This window comes from Artibeus jamaicensis, unplaced genomic scaffold, assembly GCF_021234435.1.
Source record: "Artibeus jamaicensis isolate MK-2021 breed Jamaican fruit bat unplaced genomic scaffold, CSHL_Jam_final scaffold_847, whole genome shotgun sequence".
Lineage (NCBI taxonomy): Eukaryota > Metazoa > Chordata > Mammalia > Chiroptera > Phyllostomidae > Artibeus > Artibeus jamaicensis.
Window position 1 is genome coordinate 16,480,226 of NW_026522057.1, and position 19,019 is coordinate 16,499,244.

General features: G+C 57.6%; 1 protein-coding gene across 1 annotated transcript in view; it reads left to right on the forward strand.

The window, feature by feature from the left end:
* RUNX3 (RUNX family transcription factor 3) overlaps positions 1-19,019 on the forward strand; it is a 58,745-nt gene that overhangs the window by 22,819 nt on the left and 16,907 nt on the right. Inside the window, exons 2-3 of the mRNA XM_037135919.2 lie at positions 10,144-10,415; positions 12,277-12,433. Of these exons, the coding sequence (XP_036991814.1) occupies positions 10,144-10,415; positions 12,277-12,433 (429 nt within the window). The remainder of the gene's footprint in view (positions 1-10,143; positions 10,416-12,276; positions 12,434-19,019) is intronic.

Here is a 19,019-nt window from a genome sequence, read left to right on the forward strand (position 1 = left end):
CCTGCTCTTCTCCAGGACAGTCCCCAGGTGTTCCAGCAGTTCATCGTGTCACATGGTTTCAATACTACTCCCCACGCTGAGGTCCCTGGAGGTGTCACCTAGGCCCCAACAGAGAGGCTCGGCCTGACTTGTCCCCCAGGGGTGGTTGAATGGTGACAGCTGCTGTCTCGGAGCTCCCACTGCGCACCAGCAGCCCCTCCACTCCCGCTCTGAGCAGCAGGAATTACCCCCATTTGACAGATGTGGTGGCTGAGGCACAGGGAGGCGGGTGTCCTGCCAGGGGCCTCTCCGCCTGACCCTGACCCAGAGCTCGGGGCCCCCAGGCTGATGCTCTGCCCTCCAGCCCTGGCTGCCTCGGGGAACCCCACGGGCAGCCCTCCTATCACAGCCTCTGTTCCCTGGACCAGCAGGGCAGGCGTGAGGGTAAGAGTCAGACGCTTGGGAAGCATCCTGAAACCCGAGGCTGGCAAACCGCCTAGAAAGTCAGTGCCCCCGAATTCAGAAGTGGAAACGTCCGTGGCCAGGGTTCCACGCCTGCCAGGGCTGACACTACAGATTCCACACCTGCCTCAAAGTTTGCGTGTGCGTCCGTCCACAGTGTGGTCTGTGCCGGCACAACCTTATGTGCGTGTGTGTGTGCACAGCCTCACACGGAGGCCTGTCTGTGCCTCCATGTCTATGTGTGTCTCCGTGCGAGCGTCTGCACGCAAACACACGTAACTGTCTGCACACGTGGCCGCATCACAACCTCCGTGAGGCACTGACCTCCGTGAGGGCTCATGTGTGAGTCGCCATTGAGTGTGTGCAAGTGTGCCCATGAGCATTATGTGCTGTGCATGCATGTGTCCACGAGAAGGGTGTGCGTGTGTGTGTGTGCGCCGTGTGCCAGGGGTCCGGTGGAGTCTTTTGCATCCTGGCTTCCCAGCATTCTCTCCCCCAGCTGCCCCTCAGATCTGAGAGTCTGATGCCTCCTCCCCATGTTCCAGCCGAAGGATAGCCCGTGGGAAAGGGGCTTTATGAGAGAACCGATGACACAGGAAACTGAGGCTTGGAGAGGCCTAAGTGTCAACGGGAAAAGTAAAGATGTGGCCATCGCCGGCACGTCTTCTAACGTGTCTTTAGTTCCTACCAGGGGCCCTTGGCTGTGGATTCCAGGCATGGGCACTGAGGGCACCGGACAGGCCAAGGTGGGCTGGGGTGTGGGGCAGGGGGGTGACAAGACCGAGGCAAGGCCCCCCAAAGGCTTTTGCAGAGGGAGCTGGGCCTGGGGGCAGCCCCTCGGAGTCGGGTCCCACTGCCAGTGAGCATCCTGCCTGACCTTGAGCAAGTCCCTTGCTCAGGAAAGGTCCTGTGAGACCTTTCCAGGGCCTCGGTTTTCCCAGGCCTGCCATAGGTGAGCGTGGAATTCTAGAAGAGGGACAATTTCCCTGGAGATCGAGTGTGGTCCAGTGCACTTATCTCCCTGATGAGGTGTCCACGGCTCAGAGAGTAAAGGCATTTTCCCAGGGCCACCCAGCCAGAAACAGGGACAGCCCCGCGGGAGCCGGGAGCCAGCAGCCAGGCCGTGGGCCTCAGGCCCAGCCCAGGCTGCAGGTCACGACCGTCCTCAGGCCCCACGCAGCCCCAACACTCTGGGATTCCTGGGGGACGGGACTCGTTCGAGTTGATCAAAGTGTAAGGCCCAACTGTGTCCCCAGCCCATGAGGGGTGGAAAAGGCAGAGGAAAATTGGGCCATGAAAGAGTGGGGAGGTCACAAAGGCAGGCTTGCAGGTGCTTAGAAAGGAGAGCTGCGGGGGCCAGGGCTCGTGCTGCGTCCAACAGAGGCAGCGAGACTGTGAGCCGTGGAGACGGTGCTAGTAAGTTGGTAGGTGGAACAAAGAACTGTTAACACCGGGACATGCCCCGTCCCCCGCCCCTGGCCATAGGGATCCATGTCCGGACCCAGGGGGCTCAAGGCTGCACAGCCTGGTATTGAGTGCTCGATTCGTCATGGACTGTGTGTGACCATCAGGACCTTGGCCTCTGTGGCCTCAGTTATCCCTTCTGTTATATGGGAACAAAAAAGCCTGACCGCATGCACCCCCTCGCCCTGGGGAGTGGTGAAGATGAGACATTGCAGAACGTGGGGTGGTACAGACACTTGCTCTGGAGTCGGAGCTCCCTGACCTTCTTGCCACCCGGAAGCCCCTCCGAGCTTCAGTTTCCACAGCTACTCGATGCACAAGGTTATTTTGCAGTTCATCTCAGATAATGTAAGCAAAACAGGTGTTTAAATACAGTACTGCCCAGGCCTGGGCACGTGGTAGGGCCCGGGAGACATGTGGCAATTGGCTGATGGGGTAACCTGTGGGCAAGACCGGTTACATAACTTGGGGGCCCCCGTGCAAAATGAAACGGCAGGCCCCGTGTTCAAAAAGAACTGAGAAATGTGAGGCAGCAATGGCAGAGCACTGGCCCACATGCAGGACCCGCTGAGAGCAGGGCCCTTCCCTGTGACTGTGAGGGTCCCAGGTCCTGCCTGTGGGGCACTGGGGCGACTCAGAGCCAGTTCATGTGAAGGGGCTTCCATCACTTCGCTGGGGGCCACCCCCTATCCCCGGGGCTGCAGCTGGGATCTCGACTGCAGGGTCCTGCCACTCTCGGTGGCCATCGGAGGCAGCATAAAAGACCAACTGTTCTCCACCTCCTTGTGCCCCGTTTTTATCTCCTGCCATGCACACAGCACACAGTTGATTTCTTTCCGCAAAGGGCTGCGCTTTTTTTCTCTTCCAAGGGCGACGCTGGAAAGCCATGTGGCTTTTATTGCTGGGAGGAATGTCTGAGGCGTTCCTTCACCACCACATGAAATGGAGCCGTAATCTTCATCTGCGTAAGGCCAAAGCCCCTGGTCTCCTCCGAGCCATCGGCCTCTGAGATTAATTAAGGCTTCACAAGGACTGACAGTCATTAGGACCTTTTTGGGGAGGTGGAAAATCCCTAATGGGACTGGCAGGGCCGGGGAGCCACTGAGTGGGTGGTGGGGTGAGGAGGGGAAGGCATCTGGGACCAGAGTCAGTGGGAGGGGCCTGGAGGGGCTTCCAGACTCTGCCCCTGGCTGGGCTGTGACCTGGAGTGGGCCCGGGTTCTGCCATTTGATAAATCAGAGATTTAGGTCTGATATTCCAGAGCCCTGTGGAGCCTGACATTATAATATTCTGAATCCTGCCCTCAAGGCTCTTGCCAGGATTCTAATTCTATTCCATGACTGTAACTTCCAGCATCTGATTCTTGTCCATGAGAACAGAGTGTGGTGGCCAGGAACCTGAGCTCTGGGGCCAGGCTGCCTGCTTGGAATCCCGGCTCTGAACTTCCCCAGCTGTGTGTCCTTGGGCAAATTACTTAACCTCTCTGTCTTCAGTATTTTTACTTGTAAAATGGGGGCAATAACTGTACCTCTCCCATAAGATTACTATGAGGCATGGACAAGCATGAAGTGTGGGATGAGGCCCGCTGTGCCTGCTGTCAGAAGGGTCTGACAAAGGTCAGGGTTCGCCTCCCGCAGCTCCAATCCTACTTCAGAAGTTGGTTTCTGACTGGCTCCTATTCTTGCTACGTGATTAAGATTTGGAGGCATTTTGAACCTTCTGTCCCTCCTTCACTGTCGGGAATGAGAGAGACGATAACTCAGAAGGACCCATTCTCTCTCCCTGGCTGCCAGAGCTGAAGCCCATCCCAGAACCACCTGCGCCCCAGCCTGCCCCGGTCCCTCTCACCACCCCCTGCCTCGCCCACAGAAGAATCTTACGATCTGACGGCTCTGCCCGCAGGTGGCTCTGCCCCTGCCCACGGCGGTGGACGGAGAGTCCACAGCTCTGTGACCAGCCGGCAGGGCAGAGAGGGAGCTCAGATCGAGTAGCGTTGAAAGAAGTGGCCCAGGGTTCTGAGGTCTGAAGCCAAGAAGCTCTCCATGCTCTGAGCCTCGGTTTCCCCGGCTGTACAAGGCAGAGGGTAAGATTGATATCACAAGGGTGAGCAATAATTGGGGTAAAACTCCCAGCACATGACCAGAGCCCAGCAAATCGGGATGATTACTAGTGACAGGCCACAGGACTCTGCCAGAACTAGTTCTGTGTTTCATGGACGGCCAGTGGGAGAAGCAGAGCGGTGACCGAGGGCCGGCTCGGTGCGGGGGCCAGAACCAGAACACACTTCCCTGCCTCCCCTCCCTGCGCCAGGCTCCCACCAGACTGCCTCTCCCCCTCCTTCCCTCCTTCCTCTCTCATTGCCCAGCGGGGTGCCCCCTCGTGAGGGACCTACATGGGGTGGGGGTGGGGGCTATGGGTTCCTCCCCCAGGAGCCAGTGCCGCCTGAGGAGGTGGCGAGTGGTTTGGGGGGGCTCCAGCCTGTGGTCACAGGGACCCTTGGCTGGCATCCCTCGGGGAGCCTGTCTGGTCCCCAGAGGGACCACGGAAGTGCACTCCTGTATTCAGGTGGGGACTCTGGCATTTCCGCCTCCAGTGCTGGGCGCTCAGGGGCCACTTCCGGCCATGAGGTGTACCCAGGGGACCACAGTGCGGATCCTGGCCCAGGCTCCACCCAGGCCCAGGCAGGCAGACGTCAGAACCCCCATTGGGGGCAGCATGAGGCTGCCCCCGCCACCCCCCCTCCGGTTTTGCCCAAACTCAGTCTCAGTGTCGCGTTTTGTTTGGTCACTCAGGTGACATCTCTGCCCTTTCCTAGGCCTCAGTGTTCCCGTCTGTAAATCAGGGACTGCAGCTGAGTCTGCCTCCTCCCCGGTGGTTTGGAGGCTGAAGGAGAGTACAGGGTGGGAGGGCCTCCGTGGTGACCCTTGCAGCGCCCTTCCTGTCTCCCGGCCTGGGTTGGAGGGGTGGCTGTTGAACTGAGTCTATTGCTTCTAGTTCCACCACCATCAGAACAGCAAACATCTGTGTATTGGGCTCTTCCCGTTACTGTCTTCAACCCAGGAGAAGGTGCATAACCAGGTGCGGCCGCAGCTCCCCAAATCCTGAGTTAAAAGCCCCTGAGCCTGGGGCTTTTAACCTGGCCCTGGTTCTCCCTGGCCCAGAAAACCCTGGGCAACGTTCCTCTTCATTTAAATGGGTGTAACACCTACCACATACAATTGCTCCGAGGATGGGGCGATGCGCTTTAAAGCCCCAACAAAGGGCCTGCGCCCAGTAACACCTCAGCAAATGTGGCCATCACTGTCCTTCCCATTATAGTGGCCAGGGCACCAAGGCTCAGGGAGGGGACCAAGGCTTGGGGAGGAGCAAAACTTACGCAGCTAGCAGCCATCGGTCAGGTCAGCCGGGAGCTGTACCCTAACTACAGTGTTCTCCCCCACGCCCCTCCTCCCTGCAGAGTCTGGCCCCTTGCAAAACAAAACTAGGTAATTTGAGAAGTGCACTTGTCTGCCCGCACATTCTGGAGCCTTCCAGAGGCTGCCCAGGAGAGATGGCTCAGAGCTGGATCTCTGGGGTGAGGGCCCCAAACCCTGAAGCAACAACCCATCTAACATAAGCTTTGCAGTTGTTTCATAACCCTTTCTAACCTTATGTATAGTTAGTATGTAACATATGTAATACAATGTATAATCATATGTGTGTAAATACGTATATCTAAAACCAGGATGCAGGCAAGTGCTGGTTTAATTGGCAGTTTTGTTCTTTTTCTTTCTTTCGCATAGAACAATGGATGGTATTTCAGATCCGTGACACTCAATGCCCCTCTCCTCCTAGACGGGGTTTTCAATGGTTTGGATTTGTAAACTGGGGCGATTGAAACAACCTCCATGTATATATAGGAGAGGAACCTCAGGCTGAGGGAGGGACAGGAGTGTCCCACCTTGAGTTCCAGGGCACGGCACCAAGCTGGAGGGTGACGTGGGGATAATTGTCCCTCCGGAGTCGAGGTGTGGAGACTAGAGTGGGAGAAACCATTAGCTTCCAGAAGACAGTCCTCTGTGCGAGCCGCTGGACTGCGGCTCCTGTGAGACCCAGGATAAAGGGAACAGATGCCTCCTAGGAAGGGCAGGAGCAGGGAGGGGGCTGACAGTGTCCGCTGAGGCCAGTTCCTACTCAGGAAAGTGCCTGTGGGGGAGGGGGAGAGATGGGGGCCAGTGGGTTTCTGGAGTGAGGGTGTGAATGCCAAAGGAAGGTGCAGACCCGCAGGCAGCCCTGTTGTGCATGCCGACAGCCCTCCTGCAAGCTGCCTCTGTCCGGAACCCGGACACAGACAGTCTTTACGTCTCCCGGCAGCCCCTGGCGAACCGAGGGGGCAGGATGGCATGAGAATTGGATATTTCACAATGGGAAGCATAAGGCCCAGACAGAGGAGGGAACCTGCCAAAGGCCCCTGACTAGGAGTGATCAGGCCTTATTTTTACAGGATAACAGTGACTGCTCACACGGGTGGAGCACCCCCCTATGTGCCAGGTCTGCGCTAAGCCCTTTACACAAGATTCTGTGAAGAGGCCACTATTTATGACCCCACTTTACAGATAACACAGATGAGGCTCAAAGAGGTTTTCAGCAATTTTCCCTAGACCATAGTAGGTGGTGGAAGAAGAAAAACACAGGCAGTGGACTTGCAGGCCCAGGCTCCCTTCACAACCAGGGGACCTCTTAGAGGGCTTTCCAAAGCATAGACGTCCATTTTCTGGCACTTACAGGGGTTCCTCACCCTCCCCAAGCACCAGGACTCTCCAACAATCAGATCTTCTCTTGGAAAGCACTCTGGTCAGTACCTCACTACCAGGGAAGCATGCACTCCTAGGCACCCCACCCTCCAGGGGCAGGAGGAGGGCTTCCTGACAGAGGGTCATTCTCCACCCACAGATCCTCTCCCTGGGGTGAAGGACACCGGTAGAAGGAGCAGCCACCAGGATCAGGGCTCTGCAGGCCCCAGGCTAGGTCCCTGTTTACCCAGCTCTTGGCCAAGGCAGGCCCAGACTTCCCCCCTTCCTCATCCTGCTACAGACAACTTGGGGCGCTCTTAGGTGGGAGCCATTTGAGAGAAAGCCGGGTGTTTGCCTGTTAGTCTCCTGGAAGAGAGAAAGATGGCGGTCCATTTAAGACGGGGAAGGGAGAGGGTACCCATGTATTCCAGATAGCGGGGTGGGGACCGTCCAGTTGTCTTCCAAATGGGGGAGACAGAGAGAGAGAGAGAGCGAGCCCTCGGTCTGTCCGTCAGGATGAAGAACTAGGTAGAAATAAGCAATGAGCTTGTCTGTTCTGTGCGTCCTCCTCAACCCTGACCCAAGAAGGGGGCAGCAGAGGCTTGCGTTTCTGTCAGGAGGAATGTCCTGTGAGTCGAGGGGTGCAGGGACCCTCTGATGTCTGAGATGCGAATGCAAAAAACGCCAGTGTCAAAGCGTTTTTGTCCATGGAGTGGGGAGGCGGTCAGCCTTCGGTATAACACCGAGCCTTTGGTTTGTTCGAGACGTGGCCGCGTGGATGTTGAGGAGTCGGACAAGACGTCTGTCCAGAAAGGGCAGCTCTTAGGAAATGATCCCCGGCTCTTGAACACAGGGACCACAGCTGGCATACACGTGAGCCCAGGGCCTGCAGGGGCAACTCCGCCGCTGGCAGGGTGCAGGCGCCAACTAGCGGTGGCTCTCGGAACTGCTCAGGCTCCGTCGGCCCCAGGTGACCTCGGGCCGGAGACCCAGCGCCAACAGCCAAAGTCCTCTGGTTCCGGCGCCCACCTTCTGCGCGCGCCCCCTCCGGAGGGCTGGTGCCAAGCCCGGTCCTGTGCCAGGTGCCGAGATGCACATGAGCCCCATTCTCAGAAAACCCGTTTGTAAACCCGCTGTCGGATGGAAGGGAGAAATCAGGCGGAGGGGCAAGTAACCGCACGGATGTAAACCGAAACCATTAAACGAATCGAATTTACAAACCCCCCATGATGCGGGTCCTGGCCCCACAGCCGCTCCGGGGCAGTACGCGTGGCCCGCCCTCCCAGGCCCCGGGCCCTACCTGGCTACGACGCCGTGGGCCTCTCATTGGGAGGCTCCCAGAGTCTGATACACTAAGGTCCGGGTCTCTCGCTTTCTTCTGGTTCCACTGCTAGTGCCAGCGCTCCCGAGAGCGCGATGTAGACTCCACACAAAGTCCGGTGGGGGGCCCTCGCAGTCCTCGCTTTCGAAATGGGCCGAGGAGCTGATCGGAGGCTCCGAGAGGAGTAGGGGCCAGCTCTCCCTGTGGCCGAGGTCGGGCCAGGTCCCATCCGCTCTGCAGCGCGCGCTGGGCTTGATTTCGTTTGTCGACGACAAACGAAATGGCGCACACTGGGCCGAGGTCAGATCCAGGGCGCGATCCTGCAGACCTCATCGTCTCCTATGCTTCTTTGCTCTAGAGCCTTGGAATTCGTCGTTTTGCACCTGTAAAGGGGCCAGGAACAACTAATATCCAACCCAATCTCCAGAACGGTGGGATCACTCCGCAAGAGTTCGTTCCCCAGCCGCCAGGGAAGGCATCTGGGGCGCTAATCCAGAGTGAATGGGGATTGGTCTTTTCCTATTCCCCTCGTCTTTTTAGCCGTTTCCTGGGCCCCGTTGCCTGGCCTTAGGGTGCTGGAGAGGGACTGTTTGACGTGAAGTCCCAGGAGTGGCTGGTCGCGCTGCCGGGACTGGGAGCGAGGACCCAGGGCCAGTGAGCAGACCCTGCCTCGCCAGAGCCGTCTGCATTCCTGCGGCGCAGCCGCAGCGCACCGCTGGGGGAAGACGTGGGCTTGGACTGCGGGAGCCGGTTGCATCCACGTGGAGGAAGAAAATTTCCTCCTCTGGAAGCCGGGGCCCTTAGCTTTGCGGCCAGTCCGGTTCTCCGCACAGTTTTCTTCTCGCCACGAACTGGCGTCCTCTTCCACAATACAGGACCGTGGTTACAAGCCCGGGAGTTGGGGGTGGGGCACGGATCAGGGAAAAGCACTCGCGTTTTTCAGGCTCCATCGTGCTTTACAAGAAGCCACAGGCCTCCACAACGAAGAACGACGCCGCAAGGCCTGCGCGATTCTGACCGTTGTTTTGAGGGGAGAGTGACGAGGAGCGGGGTTAGTTGCCTCCCAAGGCGGATGCGGACACGTAGGGAATACCCTTCCTTTTGTCCCCGGCTTGGCCCCGGGGTCCCGGAGGCCAAGACCAAAGCCGCACAGGGCTGGGAGCTGCAGAGGTTGCTGGCGCGCTCGTAATCTCTTGTGCGGTGGAGGCTCTCGGGTCAAACTAATTTCCGGGCGGGGCAGTGAGAAGCCTCTTTGGGGCAGCTCCCCGCGCGATGTCACCCGGCTTGGGACGCCTGCGGCTCCCCAGTGAGGGTGCGGGCGGTACAGGCCGAAAGCAGCTGGAGCTGGGGAGGCTCGACCGCAGGCGGCGGGGAAGGGGGAGAGACAGGGAGGCGCGGCCCCGGAGACCGCGGCAAATGAGCCTTCTGCCGGACTCGGACGTTTCAAACACATTTTTAGCCTCGGCCCCGGTTCCCCAGAACCCTTGCGCAGCCCTGGGCTACCGCGCGGGGGTACGCAACCCCGGGTGCGCTCCGCCAGGCGAAGCCTTCCGCCCCTCCGGGTGGGGCGGCCTTGGGCGGCCCCCCGCGCCCCCGCCCCCCGCGAGCGCTGCCGAGGTGCCCGCGATGGGGGCGCCGATTGGCTGCGCAGCGCGTCGCTCGGGCGGCCCCGCCCCACGGGCCCCGGGGTACTAACCCCGCGCGCGGGCGGCCGCTGCGCCGCCACTTGATTCTCGAGGATTTGTTTTGGGGCTGCGGCCGCGTAGTTGCTGGGGCTGCCGCAAGCGGGCTGCGGGGGCGGAAGACGGCGGCGGCACAGACCGCGCGGGCCGCGCCACGGCCGAAGCAGCCGGGACCGCCGCGAGGGGTGGCCGCACTCGGGCCGCGCGCCCACGATGCGGGACTAGCCGGCCGGCAGCGCGCGGCCGTCGGGGCTGCGAGGCCTCGCTGCGGGAGGACCCCGGCGGGGCGTCCCCGGGCGCCGCCCCCTGCGATCTGAGGCCCCGGCTCGGCCGCTTCTGCTTTCCCGCTTCTCGCGGCAGCGGCGGCGGAGGAGGCGCCCGCGCCGGCTGTCCCCGAGGGAGCCGCGCCGCCGCCGCCGCCCGTCCGGCGCCCTGACGGCCGCTGTTATGCGTATTCCTGTAGACCCGAGCACCAGCCGCCGCTTCACACCTCCCTCCACGGCCTTCCCCTGCGGCGGCGGCGGCGGCGGCGGCAAGATGGGCGAGAACAGCGGGACGCTGAGCGCTCAGGCGGCCGTGGGGCCCGGGGGGCGCACCCGGCCCGAAGTGCGCTCGATGGTGGACGTGCTGGCGGACCACGCGGGCGAGCTGGTGCGCACCGACAGCCCCAACTTCCTCTGCTCCGTGCTGCCCTCGCACTGGCGCTGCAACAAGACGCTGCCTGTCGCCTTTAAAGTGAGTACGGGGCCCAGGGAGGGAGGACGCCGGCCCGGGGGCTCCGGGCGTCTCAGCTGCAGGAGCCAGGGCGGGGAAACGGAGGGGAGAAGTGCTTGCGACCCCGCAGCGAGACCCAGGCAACTGGGCCAAGGGCCCTTTCGGTCTGGCTGGGCGTTCCGCCCAGAGACTTCTTCGGCGTTCGCTCGTTCGGTGTATTCAAATACTCCGCTCGCCGGTGACTTTTAGGAGGCTTGCCCCCTCTCCACCTTTGGGGATCCCTGCGGAGAAACACTGATATGGAAACGGGCAGATCGGGCTTCCCTCCAACCCGGATCCCACGGACACAGCCGCGGGCAGGGAAGAAGAGGAGCCCGGGGGCCAGGGCGAGGACAGCGGAGGTGTGGGGTGTGGAGGGTGGATGAGGCCTGCCCTCCACTGCCGGCACCCCTCCTCCTGCACCGCTTCAGAAACACTTCCTGCTCACACCCTCAAACTCGGGCTTCAGAAATTTTACACCGGGCCCCTGTGGGCCGCGACCAGAGACACTGTCCCTAAACGGTTGCGGCTGGGATCCCAAATGTCAGGCAAAGATTGGGGGCGCTCACACCCCCTGCCAGCCCCCAGTCATTCAGAAGATCTTTTTCTCTTTGCCAAGGAGTAGGCGACTGTTTCATTTTCATTTTTTTAAGGGGGCAGCGAGATGAAACGAAAACGCCTTGGTTTTCCCCTAAACCTCTCGCAGCTGCCGTGAGAAAGAGTAGGGCAGGAAGGGCTAGCGGCTGGGGGTGGAGGTGCCCGAGGTGGCTGGAAACGGCGGCTTCTGGCAGCTGAGTCCATCCTTGCTCCCATTACGACGACTCCAGACTGGAGAAAAGGATGAGTGGCTCTTTGAGGTCTCCCGGGTGACATCTTAAAATACCAGTGGGGAAAATCTCCTTGGGGAGGAGGGGGGTGCTGGGGAGGCCCGTGTGACTTTAATCCTCAGATCGGAGGTTTTACTGTCACTTGGAGCTTAAAAGGAATCTTTGAAATTAAAAGAAGACAGGATGTTGACAGGAAATCTGGCCTTTTTAATCAGACCCCAAACATTTTCTCCTTGAAATTTTTACCATCTGGATCCCTAGTCCCTACACGCGGTGGCCACGTTTAAATGGCTGTGACTGCGTGTGCAGTCTGATTCCTTTGCAGAAGGCATCCGCCTCTCCGTGCTCCTTGGGGCGAGCGAGGGCTGGGGGACACTCCCCTAGGGGGGGGGCATCTCCACCCCCATCCTGCAATCCCCAGCAGGTGCGTCTTCCTGCTCTCAAAAGCTCCTCTCCCACTTTAAAAGGGTTTTCTGCACAGACCCTCTCCAAACGCCAGTTTGTTTTGCATTTTGCACTCTGCCTGCATAACGAATTCAGGCAATGCAGAAGCCGATAAACTGGGCCTGGGCCACATTTCATGGCCCAATTTCATACCCCAAACGGCTTTTGCATTATTTGAGTCCCGTTTTTTAGTATCGTTGATATTATTTTTACTTTGCTAGAGGCAGTATTGATTCCTATTTTTGCTCAAGCAAAGAGAAGAAGGAAACTGCACTCTACATCATGACTGAGCTCGTCCCCAGCTCTCGCTTAGATTTAATTGAATTAAAAGAATAATTTCACAGCGCATGGCTTAACCAATTTGTCTAGTATTTTGGTATGCAAGGTAGAGATTTGTTTGTTTTTGTTATGTGTGGAGGAAGGTCTCTATTGTTTTTAAGCCTTTTCTCCACCCTGCATTTGAGAAATCCGCAGTGCGTCTGGGACCTAGGGGAGCTGCCTGCCCCAGCCCTTCCCCCCCTTCTTTTGCCTCCCCCGCCTTTCTAAACTGTCCCCCTGCCCCATGCCCCCAGGTGGTGGCGCTGGGGGAGGTGCCAGATGGAACGGTTGTGACTGTGATGGCCGGCAACGATGAAAACTACTCTGCTGAACTGCGCAACGCCTCCGCCGTCATGAAGAACCAAGTGGCCAGGTTCAACGACCTTCGCTTCGTGGGCCGCAGTGGGCGAGGTGAGTGGAGGGGAGACCTCGCCAGACCAGCACTGGGAGTAGCAAAGGTTGTGGGGGAGGAAGCTGAGAATGAGGCCTTGGGGTCCAAACGGGAGCCCCAGAAACAGGTCCAGTTGTGTCTAAAATAACAATTTGGAATCCATTAGGGTGTTACCAACCCCTTTGAAGATGTGAAGAACGTTAGGGTCTCTTGCCAAAAAAAAAAAAGCCACAATTTTCTCCTAGTGTCTGGGGGTTTACTAATTGCTGAACCTGCCATGCCTCCCCTCTCCCGATTAAGTGCCCCTGTCTCACAAAAGATGCTGGGGGGAAATTAACAAGTTCAAAAATGGGCCTTGTACATTTTTATGCAGGTGGTTTAGAGAACAGATCCTCGGTCTGCAGGGCCCAGGAACCCCAGCGACTCTCCCCAGGGGGGCAGATTCTCCCCACACTCAGAGGCTGCCTCTCCACAGCTGTGGTCTCCCAAAGCCACAGTTTCCCCAGCCCTTTGAGCCTTAAGGTGGTTTAGAAAAGAAACAATGCAGTACAGGATGCCGAACGCTGGAAAGGGTGGCTCAAAGGCTGCCATCTCTCACCCCACCGTCAAGGCCGATGTGCCTACCTGTCTGATCAACCTCAGGCAGCAGGCAGGAACGAACGCAGGACCGGACTCGCTGCGGCTGCCACCAGGGGCTGCCGAGTAGGAGGGGCTGCTGGGACCCGAAACCCTCCACCTCACCACTTCAGGTTGAGAAGTCCTAGAAACCCTGCCCAAGAAAAATGGGTCGTTGAAGGCTCGCTGGCCCTTTAAGACCATCCTGCTGAAAACAGGCGAATGCCCTCCCCAAGCACCTGGCTTGCCGGTCCAGCTTTGTTAAGAAAGTGAGCTAGGTTCCGTCTGCCCCCAGTCTCAACAGAGGCCAAGGCAGAATCGTACTTTTCAACACCAATAAACAAGACCTTATCAAGGTTTTAGTCCCCCCCCCCCCAGGGCCTCCAGCCCTGCTCAGAAGTGGGCATCTGGGCACCATTTTCCCCTCTTCAGCCATTCAATGTATACATACAAATGTCAAACATATTTTGACTTTTCAGCATTAATTAAAACCAGGGCATTATTTGCATGTAATAACTGTTTACTTGTTACTTTTTATGAAACTGAAATAGTTTACATTCTTTCAAACATTTCCTGTTCCTGTTGGCTCCCTTCCCCACGCACAGATTTCTTTCAAACGTTGCCCGTAACTGGTTGCAGGTTGATGGATGGAAAATGTTTGCTTTTATGAATTAAGCTTTCATTGCTGCTCCTAATTAGTCTCCGAGCTCCTTTTGTCATCCCCAATATCTCAAGCCTCTTGCAACTTAATCCCAGCCCCAGCCCTGAATGGAGAGTCCCTAGCTGCCACTGGTTGGCGGTAGCTTGCCCGAGTGCCGCTCGACTTCGGGGTGGTGGCCCCATCTGTTGGCCCAGGCGTGGTGGCAGTGAGGCAGGCCCTCCATAGCTTCAGTCCCTTGGGAGGCAAGCAGAAGGAAAGATCGGTCCCCAGAGCCCCGGATGGCACCAGGAATGTGGCAGCGTATCCCCCTCTTCTAGGGGGTGTGACATGGAAGAGATGATGATTCTCTGACCTACATGAGACCTTGCCTGGCCATCCTGCTGCTGAGAATGATTTCCTCGTGGCATTTATGCCCACAGACCTGCACCCACCCTCAGGGCCTGCCTGGAGGGCGGTGGGTGTCCAAAGCGTGGTTGGACCGCATGCTCTTGGAGCGGGCACAGCTGGCTGAGGCTGGATTGTGGCTCTGGAAAGTAGGTGCAGGAGGCTGAGTTTCCCTCACCGGCCTCCGTGGTCCTGGGCGGCAGGAAGAGGCCTGAATGGGAGTTCTGATGCCCACGGAACTCGACGAGGCTTTCGGACCTCGGAGGCTCTAAAACCAGCTGGTCTGGGTTTCAGTGCCCAGCTCCACCAGCGACTTGCTGGATGACACTGAGCAAATGGCTTGATCTCCCTGTGCCTCGGTTTCCTCATCTATAAAATGGGGGTCATAATAATACCAACCTTGTGGGATTTTGTGAGGATGAAGGAATTTGGTACAAGTGTCTCAGTTGGCACATACCGAGAGCTGGATACGTGTTAGAGATTTCGTTACTTCAGATGCCTGGGACTAGAGGAGACCTTTGAAGTCCTTTTGAGTGGTGACTGTCACTGATTCTCTGATTCTGGTGCGGTTTGGGCGGGGGTGGGGGAAACCCAGAAGGTGTGAGTTGTTGAGTGGGAGAAGTGGAGGCGGGTGGCAGCGAGGAGGAGGGCGAAGGGGTCCTGGGGCAGGCGGGGGCACATCGGCCGCGCCCGGGCTGCCCATGGGGAAATTCCCGCTGAGAGAACAAGTCAGTGATTGACACGGGCTGGGCCGCGTCGGGAGCAGGGACAGGTTGGCATTTGGAAGCCAGCGCTTCTCCCTGGCTGTCTGACTTCTGCCAAGACTAAGAAGCCAGAGGGGAATATCTACGTGCTCCCCTGCTTTTTGTTCCTTGATTCTGTCTCAGTTCCAGGAAGATGCCTTTCTATGAAAGGCAGACACATACCACCGCCTCAGAGGTCACGGTTAGCCCGAAGGCGTGAAACAAGAAAAGGGAGGGAAGGAAACCAAGTCATTGGTGTCTCCTGCAGTGATTAACGCCGGGGTCCCCCCACCAGACCCAGTGCCCCCTCCTTAAGTTGAAATGTACCTTTTACTCTCTCTCAGCGAAATGCGTAGATGATCTAGCCTTTCTGCTTATGTGCAGTTTCAAAATCTGTGTAATTCTATAACTCTGATGGAAAAGCTGGGAAGGGAGGAAGTAATTTATAATTAAATATCTATTTGAATATGCAAATACTGGGTGAGACCGCACTATTTGGCGGGCAGGCGCTCACAGCGCTGGCAGAAGCCAGGTGACAGCCGCAGCCAGCGAGGTGTCCGTGCCTCGGAGTCTGAATGCGGCCGTGCTGTCGGTGACGTGATTTTCTGGAGTTGGGAACAATTCCTAGCAAAGTTCTTAACAAAAAATTTCTAAAAACCTGTCTTTCCTCCTGGAAAATTCAGTAGACATTAAAAGTGTGCAGAAAAAGAAATGTGCCTACTTTTATGCAAAATTTAGTTAGGTTCTCAGCTCAGAGAGTCTGTATGAGCAAATGTTTCACACACAGACGGAATGAATACTTCACTGCCCTGCGCAGTGCTGGACACTTGCATTGCCCCCAAACCCGGCTCCTGAGGACCACACACCACAAATCCCCAAAGTCCCCTCTAGGAGGCGGCGACAGGCCGTAGGCGAAAGTGGAAAGAGCAGGGGTTCCGGAACTGTCGATAAGTGGTTAAAAAAAAAAAACATAGTAGGTAGAGAGAGATTTGGGGTGATGTGTGGCTTGCAGGCTTGGGGGGACCACTGGTGGGGAGGAGATAGACAGCTTCTTGGCCTGTGCTAAGAAAACCCAGAGGCTCCCTGGGACATGGCTCCTTCTGCTATCCAGGAGCCCCGTGGTTGGGGCATCCCACATGGGAACCCTGGCTGAGAGGGACAGGGACTTGCCCAGGGTCACACTGCCAGACCCAGTTGTGTATGCTGAGTAGTCCAGGGCCCCAGGTCCCACGGGAATGTCTGGGGCCACTCAGAGCCCCGAGGGGCAGCTCTTTCCAGACTAGGGCTTCTCGCCCCACAAGCAGGGCCAGGCCTCGGAGTACCCGGCTGTGTAATTCCTAGACTCCTGGCTGATTGCACATTTTCCCCAAGATCCTGCACAAAGTTGTCCACCTCCTTTGTCTTCGCAGCTTCCTCCTCCAAGACGGGGAGAGAGAGGGTGGATGGGTTTGCTGTCAGGCCACCGAGAGGGGCAAGGGGCGCTCAGGAAGACAGCTTTCCCTCGCCCCTGGTTCATGGGGTCCCTGCCTCCAGTGGCACCTGCCACCTGACTTCTCCCAGTCCCAGCCTCTCCTTCTCTCTCTCCCCCTCCCTCCTGTCTGGGAGTGCCCAGGAGGGGCAGTGCCAGGCCTGGAAACTGGGAGGAAGCTGTAGAGAAGCGCTGGTGACCTCAGGAGTGGCCTGTGCTGTGCCGCCGGGTCTCGCAGCAGGTCCTTCGAGTCTGTGCGGAGCGGCCGGCCCGGCACGCTCTCCTCTTTCTGGGCCCTGCCTGGGTACTGGGCAGCCTGGACAACTCCTGGTTCCGTGTCTCAGTTTTCTCATCTACAAAATGGAAGCGATAATCTCTGTCCTTAATTAACGTAGTAAACATTTACTGAGCACCTACTGTGTGTCGGAGACTCTCCCAGAGACCGGGAAACAGCAGCAAACAACACAGAAACACTGGCCCCCAGGGAGCTTACAGTCTATACAGGGAAACCAAGTAAAATAAACAATTTGACAAATGATTAGGCATAATAAGCATTTGGGGGAAATTCAAGCAGGGAGAGTGGGAGTGGGGGGTCTGTGATGCTTCTGATTGAGGTTCTTAATCTTTTTTCACCCCACAGACCCCTCTGACAGGCTCAGAATAATGCTTTTTAGGGAACAAAACAAAACACAGAGGATTACAATGAAAACCAATTATGTGAAAACATAGTTAGCAAGATGTCTTTTAAATTGTGATAAATGTGCCGCTTTGTTAGCACATTAAACACTGAGGTCTAGCAGTGGGGTTGATGACGACCGTGACTTTGAAGTTGTGACGGGCATAAGAGATATTTGGAGAACTCTGCAATGCCTGTAATGTGATATGTAACTACGTGTGACGTCTGCTGTGACAAGGTCACGGGGACTTCTGTAATGCTTTGTGGCATGTTGCCTGTGTTCATACTCAAGAGAAATGCTAAATTTCATTTGGCGGTTAGGGACAATACAATTGCCATTTTGTTTTGTTTGTCCTATCCCAGTTCGTGGGCATACTCAGTTCTAAGAGGAGGCCACGGATACCAAGTTAAAAGCCCCTACTTTAGATAAAGTGACCAGGGGGCCTCGCTTTTCAGTGGAGACCCGAGGGAGCCGAGGTGACAAACAGGAGCACTTGGAGGGGCTCAGGGCCCATCTGGCCTCGCAGCCCTCCCGCTGCCCTCCACTCCACTGCCGTCCACCTGAACTCCCCCTGGCTCAGTGCCCTGCAGCACCAAGGAGGTGAGGGACAGAGAGGCCCCCAGAGAGTGCCTGACTGGTTGAGGGCAGGGGTGTCTGAGAGGGAAATGACCTTAGAGTGAGGAGAAGCAGGAGGAGGGGCCCCTGGAGGGGGTGGGCAGGGAGCCGGAGCCCACCTGCCCAGCATTCCCTTAGACCATCTGCACGGCCTGTGTCCAGGAGCCATGGGAAGTGTCCCTGTGGTCTGAGAGAGCGGGGCCACATCTGTCCCTCGGAGCCCCCAGGACTCCAGGGGCAGGCACGGATTTCGGCACCTGCACCCTCTCCTCCAGCCGGCTGGCTCAGGAAAACCTTTCTAGTGCCAGGCACACCTCAGTTTGAGGACCATCCTCCCCCAGCCCTGGGATCTCAGAGCCCCTGGGCTCCTCGGTGGGGCCCCAGTGGCCCGGCTTGTTTCCTGTGGTTGTGGAGTCCCTGTTCCAGGGGCTGGAGCTTTCGCCTGATCACTAGACCAACAGTACCCAGAAAGAACCACGCAGAGAGGACTGTGCCGTCAGTGCCCACCCCCGAGGGGGGTCTCCCACCTGTGAAGCGGGGACAGCAGAACCTGCCTGCCTGCCCTGCAGAGTTGTCGGGAGCACAGGGACAGCAGAGGGGCCCACTTGGGCAGCCCCCCCTCCGGTGCCCACCCTGAGCCAATGGCCACTGCCCTCAGGGAGTCAGTCCCTAAGCCTGTAACTGGGGTCCAGGGACAGAGAGCTCAGAGCGCGCAGCCCGAGTTGGACTCGGGGATCAGCGAAGCTCCTCCACACCTTCCCGAGCGGAGGCTTTGCTGATAACAGAGAGCAGTGGGGGCAGGATGCTGTCACTCCAGAGAAGGCGCCGGGAAAACCGGGCTTGCCCTTGGAGGGGAAATCGTTACCTTCAATGCAGAAGAATCAAAGAATTAGCTGCAGAAAGGAAAGAGAACACAGTTTGTCAGAGGTAAACCTTCATCTGCCTGTTACATGGGGAAACCTGCCCAAACATAAAAACGAGAGGAGAGATCGGAAGCCAGAGGTAGAACTGAGAACGCAAAGTGGAGTCAGAAAGCGAACTGTGAAGACCCACGAGCTGGGAAACTGACGGCCATGAGCAGGAGGAGGAAAGTGTTAACAGGCTTCACGGAGAGCGATGTCTGAGCGGCGCTAAAACCTCAGTGGGGAAGGATAAGGGCACAAAGCCATAATTTGGGTTGCGTTAAGGCTGGCGATAAACATACAAAAAGTTTCATTCTCCGGGAACAGAAGAAAGGCAGGTTCAGTCAGGAGAGTTTAAAAGACCTTCCACCTCGATAGACCCATGGCCTCGCGCCAGGCACGGCGCCTGTCTCCGAAGGGTCATCTCGCTAGAGGGGTCAGTGCCCGAACTGCCTGCCCCACCCTCTGATGCGATGAAGCCACTTGCCACTTCTTGGAATCTGTGCTGAGGAAACATGCAGAGGTGTGGACAAAGATTTTT